General features: G+C 44.4%; 1 protein-coding gene across 3 annotated transcripts in view; it reads right to left on the bottom strand.

Annotated features, from left to right (window-relative positions):
- The window catches only part of LOC105455640 (POU domain, class 6, transcription factor 1), a 113,167-nt gene that overhangs the window by 10,723 nt on the left and 86,648 nt on the right, over window positions 1-15,796 (bottom strand). For all 3 annotated transcript variants that reach the window (XM_011699111.1, XM_011699120.1, XM_011699129.1), the window contains exons 3-7: window positions 4,504-4,681; window positions 4,246-4,404; window positions 3,903-4,094; window positions 1,833-1,994; window positions 776-1,029 (exon numbers count right to left, since the gene is read on the bottom strand). In XM_011699111.1, coding sequence (XP_011697413.1) covers window positions 776-1,029; window positions 1,833-1,994; window positions 3,903-4,094; window positions 4,246-4,404; window positions 4,504-4,681 — 945 coding nt within the window. The remainder of the gene's footprint in view (window positions 1-775; window positions 1,030-1,832; window positions 1,995-3,902; window positions 4,095-4,245; window positions 4,405-4,503; window positions 4,682-15,796) is intronic.

Here is a 15,796-nt window from a genome sequence, read left to right as displayed (position 1 = left end):
CGTGTGCTCTTCCGATGTGAGGGGGGACGAGAGCGCTCCTCTTCCACGTCAATTATGCACTTAATAATGAGACGGAACCTCGAATCGAGACACTTTAGAGTTTAATTAGTGGAAGGAATGCCGCCGGAATACTTTCTTAACGAGATCACTCGGTATTGGAAATTATTTCTGGCTGTGTTTCGCTGATCTTACCGGCAGTCTGTACTCCGCGCCGGAAATGGAAACTGCGCGTTCGAAACTGTGCATCGCGATCCGATAGAAATCCGTTTACATCGTTAGAAAAAAAATGGAAGAGAGGAGCTGGCGAAGGTATTTATTCTCTTTGATTCACATATGGCAGTGTTATTCGTTGATGGAAGGTTAACTACACTAACGGTTACAGTTGAAATTATCGAGAAAGTGAATAACACGTACTACTGAAACGTGAAATGCATGCGGTTTTCGAAACAATACAACTATATGCGCGATATCACGAAAATATGAAGCTTATTGTAAAAGAAAAACATTGCTTTTTTAACAAGCAGTGATATGTCTATCAATTTTGTTGATAGTATGACATGAAGAACTCTGCCATTTTATATTCTGCGTAAACAGCTACATGTAATTATATAAAGCTACGTAATTATTTATTAAAATGCTAAATTATTACGGATTTTATCGACAGTACATCTTAAAATATTTCTTTCGATTATTAATATCGTTTATATTACCGATAAATTTATACTGTTTTTGAAAGAAAAACGCTAAAGGGAGAGGGGGGACAAGTTGTACGTACTGTGTAATGATTCATATGCGAGGTGTGTCGGTGGCTGTGCTGTTGAGGCGATGTCGTTAGAAGCGGTTGCTGAGAAGCCTGAACGGCCTGTACAGCCTGCGCCGCTTGCGCCTGTGCCGCCTGGGCAGCCTGAAGCAATTGCTGCGGCTGCATCGCGTTTAGAAGTTGTTGGCTCGCCGAACTATTGCTCAGAAGATGCGGCAAAGCGGCAGGGTTCAGTCCTAATCCCGACGCCAAGCTGGGGCTCGTGGGAACTGATAAAAGGACAAGTAAACGTGCGTAGTATGACATCCGATGCTGGGTTAATCACAACGTTAAATACGACAGTTATGCTAACTGAATGCATACGAACATTTTCATAAAATATATTATAAAAAATGTATTATGTAAAAATGTATTATAGATAAAAATTGAATTAGAATTTTCTAACTTAATAAAGAAGATGCAATTTAATGTTTTGAGTACTGTGGACACTAATGCTCAGCTTATTTTCACTTTCAAATGTTTTAATTTTTTTAATGAAATAATTATTGTTTATAAATAAATAATATCGTAAGCTCATGGAATATTTTTAAAAGCTTTCTATCCGATTGTATATTGCGAAATCACTCGGTACTTTAAGAACGCAAGAAAGAAAATCCGACTATAATACTCGTTAACTGCCGGCTGAGTTCCAGTTATACAAAACGCGTCACTGAACTATTCCATATTTAAAGAATTAAATATTCAACAGCGGATATTTGTATGAAATTATAGATTTAATAAAAAAAAAATGCAAACGATCATTTATACTATATACGTGTAAATATATATTTTGTTTAATTTCATAAGAAGGATAAAAATAATAATTTTATCTTACGAATATATATAACATTCTAATAACGAGCTAATTAAACGATATTAAAATATATCATATCGCTTCGTAGAAGCAGAATCATTTATATCGTGACGTGACTGACCGGTATAGATGGTATACCGGTAAAGATGGATATATTAAACATTTTATGATTACACATGGCACAGGCGAATCTTATAAATAGATTAATGTTAAACTTACCATTGCTCGTAGGCGTATTAAGCATGTTCTGCGGTTGAGCTAGAGATTGGAGATTCGCCAGTGTCGTAGAAACTACTTGTCCGTTACTGAGCGCCAAATTCACCATTTGATTGTTCGTGACGTGACTGACCGGTATAGTCAAGATGGTTTGGGTGGCGATCCCTACGGAATGAGAAACATTTTTCAAAATGAATATGTTCCTCTGACGGGAGAGATTATTTCAGGATCAAGGACGACAAAGGCAGTTTATTACGATAGCCCTCGAAAACGTTATATGATCGTATATCGAATCAATAGATACTTCATTTCCATTATGAACATAGTCCACGCGTCGTTGATCCGGGATGGGTAGTAAAGTTATCAGAGTCTCATAGAGGGATTATTAGGCAACCCATAGGGCAGGTAACCTCGCAGGCTAGCGTAGTTGGCAAACTATTATCGTCATCTTAATAGTGGGTACAGGTACTGGTACTGGACTGCGCTGCGAGAAGGACGCCTAATCATACTTAGAATAGTTTCGGGATTACCTCCAGCTCCGCTAATCTGATTACCCTGTACACGCGCTTAATATGATTACTGATCATGAGTACGTACCCGTGTTGCCACCTACAGCTAAGCTAAGCAAATCCCGTATTCCGAACAGCCATAAAAGTTTCACGTTCTGAGGTAAGGTCAACCGACAATCCGATTAACGCGCAGTTCAAACGTTACCGAACGATAACGCGCCGTCAATACTTTCACTGTTGATTCACGGCCTCTGACAGGAGCATAATGATTTGAAAATATTTTGTTTATCGGTGCATGGTATACAGCCTGCGATAGCAATATAATATTTGCTTTTCGTTTACGCGCCGCGGTAATCTAGAGGCGAAGAAGAATTCTCTACTTCAACGTTTTTGGGAATATCGGGGATTTATTTATATCTATGATATAAAGAACGATGAATTCTCGGATGATGTTATTTCCATTTTCAACGGATCAAGGCGTACATGACCTCCCGTGTATTTTAATCTTCGTCGCTTTTTAGGTCTTAATCGTTCGCACGATAAAATCTCGGACGGTTGATATCACTTTAAATAAAGCCACGGACATTCCTGCGGACAATAATTTCTATGAACGACAACCTATTGACCGCATACTCTCGAGCACTCCTCGACTCATCCTCGCCGACACTCGATGTCTATCAGAGACCAATCGAGCGTTAGTCAGTTACCATCGATTGAGTCGAAAAGCAGTGCAAACATTATTTGCCGCCACGTAACTCGTCATCCTACCGCGGCCGGTCCATATCCACGAACTTCAATCCACTTAGGCGGAATCCCAAAGTTCTCCTTCTACCTCTCGTCCTCTGCTTTCACCCTGCTCCGCGCTGCATCTCCATCTCTCTTTCTCTTTCTCTCTCTTCTACCCCTTTCTCCCTCCCTCCCTCCCTCCCTGTTCTTCCCTCCCTCTCTTCGCCCCTCCCTCTCTCTCTTTCTCTCTCGATTGCTAGAATAGGAACCTAACTTGGTAGAAACGAAGTTAGCGCGGACCGCAATCGATATAATAGCGGCCGAATCCGCGGAGCTGCGATGTCCAGCCAGTGAGTGCTAGGGTTAGGAGTGCGAGGGGAGGAAGGACGGACCCGAGAAAGGAGGCAGGATGGGGTGGGATTCGTGAGGTTGGAGAGGGGTAGTGAGACGTTAATTATACATTGAAATTAGTTGCAGAGTTTGCCCTGTGCTCGGCGAGGCAGTCTAGGACCACTAAGTATGGACGACGGGCCGGCCTTAGTCCGAGCTCTGGTCAGAGATAGTCGATATTATATTATATATCGGCACATCTTGATTGCACAACATTATGCGCCGGCACAGCGCCGGGTTATGTGTTCCGCTCATCGAACGCGCGATAATTTTATGCGTGGTAACCGTCGATGGAATTTTGATTGATTGGAATTTCGATTGTAATCTCGTAGATTATTCGCCAGCAATCGAGGTCAATATTATAACGATAAGATATGCGAGAAAGAGGACCAGCCGCGCGCGCGTGTTCGCTGAAATGCTGAAATTGTAGAGCGCTAGTGTAACTTACCTTGCGAAGTGGGGATAAGAAGCTGAGCCCCTTGAATGCCCTGAACCAATTGACCGGACGTTAGGATGAATTGAGGCATCGCGACCGGTTGCGGTTGAGATAATAGCTGAGGTAACGTTGCCATTGGGGCTGAGCTAGGTGGCAAAAGGTGGGAACCCGCCGTCGTACTCGAGGCTGTTGGTACCGTTCCGCCTGGGAATGAAAATTAACGATTTCATCGCGTTAAATTACTCTTGTCATCCGATTCTTGGTCCTCGATCCTCCTTTCCGACCTTGCAGTCGCTCAGCGTTTTAACATCTCTATTTAGATTCCACGCAAGAAAACTCGATTTATGCTTCTTACCTGACGAACTGACGGTTAAATTCAACGGAGTATTGATCAGCTGATTATTAGTTAATCCCGCTGTCATTCCCTGAAGACCGGCGGCCAGTGACGCGACTTGCGGAAGATTTTGCAAATTCGCTAAATTTTGAAGATTCTGAAGTGTCACCATCCCGGCCACTACGCACAAAAATTCCAATAGTAAGAAAACTAATCATATCGGAATCGTGTAAATCAATGAAGAGTTTCGTGTTCGTAAAGAAACAGTTTTGCACTTACTCCCGTTTAGATGAGCTTGTGCGACCGCCGCGCGTTTCGCTTGATGGAGATTTTCAGGCGACGGACTTCGTCGCCTCTTTCGTGAATTTTTTATGTCGTCTATCATCATTTGGTGTTCGTGAAGTATACCACCACCTGTCGCCGGTTCGGGACTTCCAGCGCTACTCCTGTCGCTGTCCTGTAACAGATATATATATTCACATGTAGGTGCGATAGATATATAATCACACGCGGCAGATTGAAATTCAATCACCTCCGATTTATACGAGATCGAACAATAGTCGCGAGAAATTCGCCCTCGAATTGAATTATACTACTGTCCAGTAATAATAATGCTAATTAAATATGTATTATTCTACTAACATGTAGATTACTAAGAGAGTTTAGACATCTTTCTGAATTTTCGAATGTGAAACGCTACGTATCATTCTCTCTCGTGAAAATCAATCGAACAGCGACACAAAGGTTTTAATACGAGTTAACAGTCATTTCCAAAATGACCGAAACATTCAATTATACGCGCGTGGTTCGTTAACGTGCGATGCTTTTTATTGCGGTGGTGCGTTTAACGTCGAAAATAGATTAATAATCATTCACAGTCCACACAAATGATATACATTAAAATATTCCATTTCAGGTCGGTGTGGAGGTGAGAAAAAACAATGACAGTAAATTAATGACGATAATTATTGTAATATAATGCACGTAAACCAATGAGTCTTACGACACGATTGGTGATCACTGTCGAATATTAATTTCAATATCACTTACGCGTGGCAATGAAAATTGAGCCCGCCCGTATTATCGCGATGCCGATCCTTGCCCATAAACATAATCCAGCAATGCACGCGGGCAAAGTGATTTAGTTATTCACGCTCAATAACACATTTTTGGAATTAACTTGGTCGGCCCCCGAGAGCCGACCGTCCGATTTAATCAATACCAATTTGGCAGTACCGTGCGACATACGGTGCATCGTATGACTTCCAAAAATTCCTCGTTGGCAAACAACAACCGCGCGAGAGAGATTATGCGAGAAGGCGAGAATTGCCGCGCGAAAAAAATATATTAATCACACGTTTCCCGGTTGCTCCGCTTTCGTGCCTTGCAGATATATAATTCATGCATATTTACGGAATACCAAGCGGAATAATTAACGAACGCCGGCACATTAAGGCGTGCCGTATACACCTACGTGTGCACGTGTAGACGAGGTTCTTAGAAGACAATCTAAATTATAATAAATCGATGGAGTATATATGCCGTAATGCTTTACCACCACGAGTGTATATCGACGGTGGTGGTGGCTGTGCCGTGGAGAGTAATGTTACCGGTGCGGCCTCTTTGCATAATGGTATGGAAATATGCCGGAACGTGTATCGCCATAGTTGGATACAGATTAAGCGTTTTAGAGCTTCGACACTCGAGTAATTCGGGAAAAAGAGTTTCCGCGCGCGGATAACTGGACCCATGAATAAATCCGGGAAAAGCTTCCGCGGGGTTATCACTTTATCTTAGACGTACGATTGTTCTGACTAGACGTATTGATGTAAATGTCAAAGAAAGTTATGCATAATATGAGTGAAAAATATGTTAATGGTATTGAGACAGCAACGAAATCGAGTTTACATGTCGAGAATTATAATTATTCTTTTCATAATGTTCTCAGAAAAAAAGATTGTAGAATAAAAAGCGTAAGAGAATAAAACGTTTAACCAATCCATAAATATATCGCATTGATTGTACTATCAAAGGATCTCAGTACATTCAGCTTGACACCTTTTTTTTTTAAGGGGTATCTTCTGGGTGCGGCTTATAATCCCGGCTTGAATTTTCGTCAAAGTCGCACAATGGGCCGCGCGCGTCGCTGGTCGAGGCATTTCATTGCATAAAAAATAGATAAAGCCTGGTCGATAGGTAACGAACGAAAATAGGAGGCGCAGAGGGTACGGCAGTTCAATTTTTTTTCCACGCAAATTCGTAAACGGCTATACCGCTAGTATAGCCACCCTATATTAAATGGACGAGGCGAGGAGGATTAGTTGAATGCACAGGTTCGACCATTTTGCTTGTAAAAGTGCACGCGATATACAACCAGGCGTAGAAACATGTGTTTACGGGCTTCCGGTATTTCGCATAAATTAATCAGTGCCGCAGTATCGCAGCACAACTTGGTTGAGCTGCGAGATCGTCGACTTTGTTAAAACTTGCCAAACGATTCTTTACGCATCGGAAATAAATATCTATATTTTGCATATAAAATATAAAAATATAAAAGTATCTCTGTATTATTGATACAGTTTTAATAAAAGAAACGCATTAAATGAATTTCTTGAAAACGAACAGTTCTCAAATACAACTTCAAAGCTTCTTCTATTTTTGTACATTTATATAATTCTCCTGACTGTTACAAGTATATATTATTATGAAAAAATGGAATAAGCCTTGATAGTTAGGTGTATATATCAAAGCGTTTATAATTTATAATTAGCATGATTCTCCGTTTCATGAAACATAATACGTCGATTTATCCAAGCACGTTGAACAAAAGAAACGGTAATGCCGCCCACGCAATTGGTCCCACCAACATCGACGCTTTAAATTCCCTGAGAGAAATCAGTCACATGATCGACAAAAAATCGTTATTCCACATCCATAAGCCATCTCGCTAATGCGAAAAACCGAGCTCCGATCCTCTCCCTCCCGCGAACGGGGGCGGACGGTGAACGGCCAGTGGGAGGCGCGAAAAAAATACACGGGGCAGAGGAAAGAGGGCGGAGAGCGTTCGGTTGGTCGTTGGAAATGCAACAATAAACATTACTTATCGGCACGGGGGGGAGGGTCTCTCTAACAATGCGTATACGAGGAGAAGCGGCGCGGCTGGTAGCAAAGCGCAAGTTTTTTGCAATAAAGTCATTTCGAGCCGTTTGAGTTATGGGTAATTCCTGTGGAGCGCCCGGGCCTGTGTGCGCTCTAGCTAGCTGGTCCGAGTCCGGTCCATTGATTAGTATTAATGACTTAGCTGCACTCATTTCGCCCGAATAAAAGTAATTGGATTTGGCTTCGACCCCGCGCGGACCGCGCTGTAGTTTGGCGTCGGCGGCGGCGGTGGCGGCGGCGGCGTCGGGCGGCGTCGGCGGCGGCGTCGACGGTGGCGACGGCAGTAGCCGGCTGGCAGAACAAAACTGGTGGGCGCGTGTAAAAATACATTAATATCTGTTTGCGCTTAATAAACGATAGCCGCGCTGACTTCAGACTAATGGCCGTATTCCGGAATCGGTAATACGCATTTTTATGTTTCTTTCTGAAACGCGGCACCGCGCGCCGCACCGCACCATGCCGCCGCGCCGCGCCGTGCCGGTTTCATCCCATCTTCGGCTGTTCCTGCCCCTGGCGATCGATTTGTCGAGCGGGGGTACCGTTAGCCGTTATGAAAATTGAGCGATTTTTTGGCAGGAAAAAAGCTACGTACGCGAGCTTTGCTCGTAGTCGAAAGTACAAATACGAGTGAGAAATAATTAGAGCTTTTTATAAGTTTTCACGCGAATTGCGAATCGCAAGTTTGGCAATATTAATATGTTAACTAAGTTAAATAACTAAGTTAAAATACGAATATATTTCTGCCGAATTAGAAGTAGAAAAAATGTTACAAAAAACTAAGGTGTGTATAATATGTATTTTTAAATATCCAAATTCAAAGCGATTATGTTGAACTTTGATTTGAATCTCACAAATTGTTTCAAAGGTTAAACTACTTCATTGAATGATTCTGTCGATATAGCATGCAATAAACATCGCTTGTAAATATATTCAAACAGTTTAAAGCTGACTTTGTAATTTGATTTAAATCTTGTAAATTTTATTTATATTTGCGTGCCAATAATTATCACGCGATCGATCGAGGTCAATAATTATACCGAATCGTCCGTTACGTCACAGGAAGGCATAAAAAGGCGAGAGAACGATGAATTTCCTTCACGATTAAGGATTCTAACGAATCCTGCGGGGGGTCGCAATTATCACGTGGTCATTGCGAAAGGGTGTTATCGGGAGTGGAAACCCAGCGAGACAGTGGCAGAGGGTCTGCTCTCTATATACGGAAAGGACAGAACAGAGACAACTAGAGAAACGTAGACAGAGACAGTTTGGCAGAGGGAGAATCATGGAGATAGTCATGGAGGAGAGAGAAAGCGAGAGAGGGGAAAGAGAGGGAGGGAGAGAGTAAGAGATAGAATCCGCTCGACCCCTCGGTTCAGGCCGCTTTGTCTGTAAGTGTAATTAGTCCAGGGTGGGGTTCCTGGGAGTTGAGGCTCGGGGGTATAAGGGAGGGTAAAAGAAGGGGGGTGCAGCGGAGCAACGGGGTGGTTCATCCTGGCTTCCCTCGCCCCGTCGCTGTGCCCCACCACCGCCTTATTTATATGCAAATGAGCTTCATTTCGCGATATTAATGTTCCACCCGAGTCGGCCTGCCTCGGCGCGAAAGGGTGCGAGGATACGCGGAAAAGGGTTCGTCCTCTCTTGCTTCGTATATGTTTACGACCGTTTCGCCTGCATGGACAGCAGTCGAGTCAAAATGTCAAAAATTGCGACGACCTCAATGGCCGAACAGATGACGTACGTTTCGCCTTTCAACAGGCGACACAATGTAAACCTATTGTTATATAAAATCAGAGAACAGAGTTATAGAAGAAGTAGAGTTGAACGCAAGATTTTTGGGAAAAAAAATATATCTGGCGTTTTTGCTTTACATTTACTCTAATAAAGAGCAGAGCGCGAGTGTCAACGCGCTGCGAGAAATCCCGCCTTACGGTTGCCTCCTTCAGCGTGCCGCGCGATTAATCGCTATAACACGATGACTTGTCAGCCTTCCCAGGCGGATCGAAAATTTCCAACGGCACGTCGGCGTAGTCCCAAGTCGCGGCACTTACATGGCGCGTAGGTAGTACAGATAATGACCGATTTATCGTAACGAGTGGAGCGTGGCGGCGGGTAGACAGACCCCCATCAAGGCCCCACCGGGGTAAATTAACAACAGACAAGCCACTTGAAACATTACCGAGGCTTCCTTGCGAAGCAAGCTGGGGGTGGGCTCGCGCTGTTGCCTTACTCAACATAAATTAGGGCCGATAGAAAGGGTAGATTGCAGAATGTTGAGTGTATAACGACCGGCGCGCACTGCCGGTAACGGTGTCTCGAGCATCCGCGCGTCGCGTCTTACTCCTGCGGCGCACGCAAGCCCGAAAAATCTTCCGCCGCTGCACGCCACGGGATTTTACACGCTCATGCACAAGAAAATTTAAGCGCCAATATCGAGATCGCGAGGTCCCACGTTTTAATCGATAACATATGGTAAAATATATAAAATATAATTTATGATGTATTAAACAATATAATTTATGAAACTATAATAATTTAAAAAAAACTTTAAAGCACACTAAGTACTCGTCGAATGAATTTGAACATAAATTATGAAAGTTCAACATTGATTTTCTATGTTGAAGGAAAAATTGTGCATGTATTTATAAAATGATTTTATAAGACTCGCTAACGATCTTACATGGTCGGTATTACAATATATTTTTAGCTATCTGGTATTGAAGGGGAAAGTGATCGTTACGTTGAACGGTTTCTACGGTAATGTTGCCAGAGTTCCTTCGAAAAGCTTAATTACGGCGAGTCAGCGAAATAATTCGAAATAGGAGTAAACGTTTGTGCCGGCGGTATTTGCATTTAATGGATATTAAAATGAATGACCATCGCTCATTACGAATGCCGCGGGGCGTCCGTGGTAAAATCGTGGGTAATGAAGTCGCGGGGCGAATCTTACTTGTAAATGGATCCTTCATTATATCCAGATACAGTTCTTTGAGGAATGCGTTCTAACGACTGCTCGGACATGCTAAGGAATTTATGAGAATTTCTCACCGCAATATTGAAAATGCGGCGTAATCGCCTCTAAAGACGTATCGCTGAATTATCTCGCGAATATATACGGCCCGGTCTTGATGAGATGTTATACCTTTGAATTAAGTCTCCATTTAGCACAGCTTATACAAATTCGATACCGGCTGTATTGTTAAATGTACAGAACGTATTGTTAAAGGAAACGAACAATGTGTTTCTCAAATATATTTTGCATCGACACGCAAGGTTTTATCTCTCGAAATTTCCCTCCCCTCCCCCTCCTTGACCAGAAGCTGCAAGCAGCTCGAGCAATCTATTCCGGGTATTCTTCACAGCGGGCATCTTAATGCGCACGAGTCGTAAACCGCGCGGACGTGGTGTAAATCTATTCGTACCGTCGTTGTTTAGCTCGGTCTGTGCCCTAAGAGAGGGCGGTCGGTCGAAGCAGAAAGAGAGGGAGGACGGGGACAACGCCGGGGGGTGGTTGAGTGAGAGAATCGGAGGTGGGTCGACCGATGCATGAATATACATGACCTTACCACCAACCCTTACACCGCAACGGGGCTCTGCTTACATTATTGTATATCTAATTCCGCGGATGGTTCTCAAAATTTGCCGAACGCCCCGCGACGACGGCGCGCCGCGACGGCTGCCTACGTCCGGCTGAGAATCACTGCCGGCTCACGACATTATGCAGGCAGTCTACATATTATACATTCGGACTGGGATTCAATTAAGTTTGGTTAGACCAAGTCCCGCGGCCCTCTCCCGCATCCGGTCTGTACTTCCTTTCTCCGACTCACGCCTGCAGAGGTGTTTCGAGTAGCGCGCATTTTTGGTACAGCCGATATTGTCGTCGAGATAAGGTTCTCATCAAGATTCTTGTCCAGCATTGTATTTGATCTCGAAGAGAGACACAACACATCGTTGCTCACGACACGCACTTTTGTTAAAAAAAATAATAGCTGTGTGCACTAAATAACAGAATGCAAAAAATATTTATTTTTTAGATATAATAAGTATCGCGCTATGAGATAATGGTATAAGCAGTTATATAAGCAGATATTTCGCGTTAGAAAATGGCGTGGCATAAAATATCTCGCGATAAAGTCGCACCGCGTTGCCTTCGTGTGTCTCGTGAATTTGTCAATGCAAGAAAATCCAGGAATCCAGTGTCGGAATTCAGTAGAACCGCGACGGAGGTCGAATTACAACCTGATTCGCCGAAACCATGATTATCCATCCAGCCGGCTCAATCATAGTCGAGTCGGTCCTCGCGACACAAGCAACAAGAGCGTTTGACATTTGGCGGGCGTAACCAGTCGTGGCAATAAGGTTAATTGAAATACGTCAAGTATAACGCGTAGCGCTGAGAATACTTGTACGAGTCGATCGTTGGTGCGCCAGATCAAGACACGCACACGCTCGTGACACACTTCGATATATACTACTGGATGGGTAATTAGCGGGACCACGTGGTGCAGTCACGACACGAAGAGACGTACGGGCGAGAGCGTCGGCAAGTGCGTGAGCGCTCGTCGAAAAGGATGACGGATAGGTCGTCGTGGGATGGGGGGGGAGGGAGGTGGAGATCACGTAAGGGCGGATCATGGAAGGGGCATGAGGGCGGCTGGGCGCGCAGGGGAGGAAAGCGAGAAGGGACGCTATAATAATGACGGAAAATTGCGCGTTCCCATGTTACGCGGCGCAGATCGTCGGCACTTAATTCAATTCGATTGCGATACAGTTCAATAATTCGATTAATTAAAAAATATCACAGAGCCGCTCAGTCGGCTCGATCGGCTGCCGCGCCTTCCGCTTCGCGAGAGGCGCAAGGTCTCCGAGCGGACGCCCCCCTTTGAGCGCCTCTGATTAAGAGGGTTGGTAACATCGACGGCGCAGAGTTCAGCTAATAGCTGAAACGCACCCCTCGATGTTGCCGCATCATCTGTAATTATTTGATTATGAGTATCGAACGCTCAGTATTCCCAAAAATTTCCCTCCCTCCCTTTCCAACGGTTGCGTCCACTTCGGCGATTTTTTTCGCCGCGCGTTCAGCTGCATCGTCGTACGAATCAATTGCCGTTCGCCTACGTAAATCTAGCTTATTGTTAAACGCGACGCATACTTGACTCGTAAAAACATTATTAATTATATTAATAACTATAACGAGCTGTATTAATTATATTAATGGAAAACTTTCCACAGATCGTTTAGTAGCCAAGAAAATGAGAATCGTAATAGGCGTTCGAGTTTGCTCTTGCTGTAAGAGACCAATATTTTTTTCAATGTTTTATTTAAATCATTAAAAACTTCATCACGACTTCATTCCCAGCAGTTTTTGCGGTTGTGAGGAATATACAAGCAGTGTCAAAAAATTGCAGGAGATCGAGAAGATATAATGTCGTGAACTTTATAAAAAATGTAAAAAGAGAGACTAAAAATCATTTGTTGACATATGGACGCGAAATAAAACCAGAAAATTAAGATCTTTAATTATTGATAAGATCGATTTTAAAAGTGGCGATACGCGCCAACGGTCAATATTTGAGAACATACGACGACATACCATTGCTATATCAATGTTTAATTAAAAACAAATGGCGCGATGACGTCTATCTGCGGATTACTTTCTATTAGCTAATTAATTACGCCATATCGATATCTCTCCCGCTATTTCATTAATATGAGGATAACGACATAATAATGCGACTGCTACGTCACGCGATGCCCCGCGACGGTTTTCCGGAAATTCGAAAACGCGTACGTGTAGGTAACCGCAACGTTAGTGCGGTTTTCGTCACATACTTAAAAATAACTGACGACGGCACGCCGCCGAGGAGCATTCGGGAATGTTATAATCTTGGCGCGGTGTCATAATGATAATAACAACGCGTTAATTAAACTCGCTGATTTATGCGCCTTTCATATTGTAATTGCTCACCGAACTCGAGTCGAGACGCGGAAAGCGAGCGCGCGCGCGCGCGCAACTACGGTCTCGGGCGATCTCTCGCTCGGAGAGCTGAGATAATGCGAACGAATTAATGAGTCAAGGCGCAATTAATATCGACCACTAGCGCTTGCCGTCTCCAGCGGCGAAACCTCAACGTTATCTTTATCTTCGCGCTGCGAGAAAGAAAAGAGCGCGCAGGGAAAACGGCAAGATGAGTGCAGATTTTCGTAATTTTTTTTCCCTACGTCATAATCACGTGATAGCGCGAGGGAGAGGTGTTCGCTCCTGGCATAAAGTGCGAGTTTCGCTCGCGCAAATTGCGTATTCTCCTTTCGCTGCCCAATTCAGCTCAAGAGTCTCGAATACAATTTGTTACGATTTAACGTCGGCCGCGCGGGGGCAAAGGGGGTAGGGAGAGCGGGCGGACGCAAATCGCTTATTTACACCGTGAACGGTGTAATACGCACGCGCTGGGGGCCATATTTAGTTTACCAACCCGTGGGTATAATGTCTTTTTAGGTACGTTAATTAACAGTATTCATTTTGCACAAAGGTTTCTAATTACGCACTGTACGGAGCCATAGACTTAGTACCGCCTCCGCCATGGAAATGTTATGTCCTTCCCCGAGGTCTGGAGTTTACGACGTTGACGTCAGCGAAGTGCGGCGGGTGCGAGGCCAAGCACTTTCGGGGGTCTGATTTTCGGCGGGGGATCGCCATCGGCATCGGCATCGACCGGAACCGAGGCTCCTCTTCGAACGTCCGCAAGATTCGACACTGGCTGCTGGTCGCGGACGAGAAACCCGGCAACGGTCGGCCGCCACATTGCAGGTCAATACTTGTCCAGCCGCTTCAGTTAGCAGTCGCATTAATTAATTATAATTAAGTTTTAGTTGACGCGGCCGTGGAGCGGAGCGGGGTAAGCAAGGCAGGTAGCTACGCGACTCGCATTTTGAGCATTACCGATATTATGCAGATTTCACCCCCTTTCGCCGCCTGAGTGTACCTCCCGCCTTCCCTCCCTCCCTCCCGTCCTCACCCCGTTTCTGCCACTGCCTCTCCTTCACCTTACAACACTTCACCCCAACCATCGCATCCCCGCCGCTCCGGCCGTCCTCGCCCTCCAAGACACGCTCGCTTCTCGTGCCACTTGCCAAGCGAGTCGGAGAATGAATTATTTACTTATTTACGGTACGGAACTAGCGAGCGGTTCGTTACTTACCTATAGACAGTCGAATTAAAGCACCAAGGTTGAAATCGCACGTCCGCCTGCGGAGGGTCGATAAAGAGTCATTTATACACGATGCGCCTCGGTAGTTTTCTTGCAACACACATTTTGATGCGACATTTTGAGAAGGGTTCAGTGATTAAATTGCGCGCTGATAACTCGTATATTCGTTCGTTCTAAAGCTTCGTATCTGGTACGCCGCGGAACGCTTTGCGGCGCGGACGCCTCGGTGAACTTTCTTTCGTAAAGAAAATTTTCGTGACCAGTCGAGTGCGGAAGATCGCGGAATAGGACGCGCCCTACGGCCACGGCTTCCGCCTTTCGCGAATGGTTTTGGCAAGGGGTTGCTGAAACGACGTCAGCCGTAGTCCCGAGCGGCGGCAACTGCACGTCGCCGTAAGAAGCTGTTAATCTTCGGTAATAAACTGTATTTTCATTATAATACGGCATGAATATGCAACGGCGATAATGGCCTTAATATCCCGGCATGCATCTTCCTGTGCTTTACGAGCTGAGCCTCCTCTGCCGGAATTTGAGGCGTACTCACAGTGGATTTTGCGACGACGTTACTGCCGCCGCTACTGCCGTCGCTCTCAAGAAGATCTCCTCCTGAGCACATTCGCGACTTCCTTCTCGAGGCCGCAGACGAAACGTATCATCATTTTGTCATTTATTCAGATTACGATTGTCTACGATAACACGCGACGAGCTCTGTTCCATCTCCATTGTTTCGTATTCATCTGAATAAAGCAATTTTATAACGCACATTTTTAACATTTAGGTATTACGCGTTACGCTTTTGAAACTTAGTTAAAATTAGAAAATTAGAATTTTAAAAATGTTTGTCGTGAAAATGTTTATTGACTGATTGAGGCACTTTAAATTGTTGGTGTCCGGTCAGTCTATTAATTAAAATTAGTTGACACCGAAATAAGATTTAAAACCGTCGAGGATGGGTTACATTTGCAAAACTAATTTTCTACCTCTCGATATAGAAATAAAGGACTACGCTCGATCGAGAATCCGAGCTTGTAATGGGCGCGATACGTTACGCATCGCCGTTAATGCGAGCCGACTTAATGTAAGCAGCGAGCGAAGGAATAATAGTGGCCTAGCCTACGGACATTCATTTATCTTAGTTTATTGCCAGCTGCGAGGAAACAAACACCGCTAGAATACGCAACGACGCGCCATTAACCCCTCGGTCG

Source organism: Wasmannia auropunctata, unplaced genomic scaffold, assembly GCF_000956235.1.
Source record: "Wasmannia auropunctata unplaced genomic scaffold, wasmannia.A_1.0 LD336106.1, whole genome shotgun sequence".
Lineage (NCBI taxonomy): Eukaryota > Metazoa > Arthropoda > Insecta > Hymenoptera > Formicidae > Wasmannia > Wasmannia auropunctata.
The sequence above is the reverse complement of the archived record's forward strand: the minus strand, read 5'-3'. Positions and strand labels throughout refer to the sequence as shown.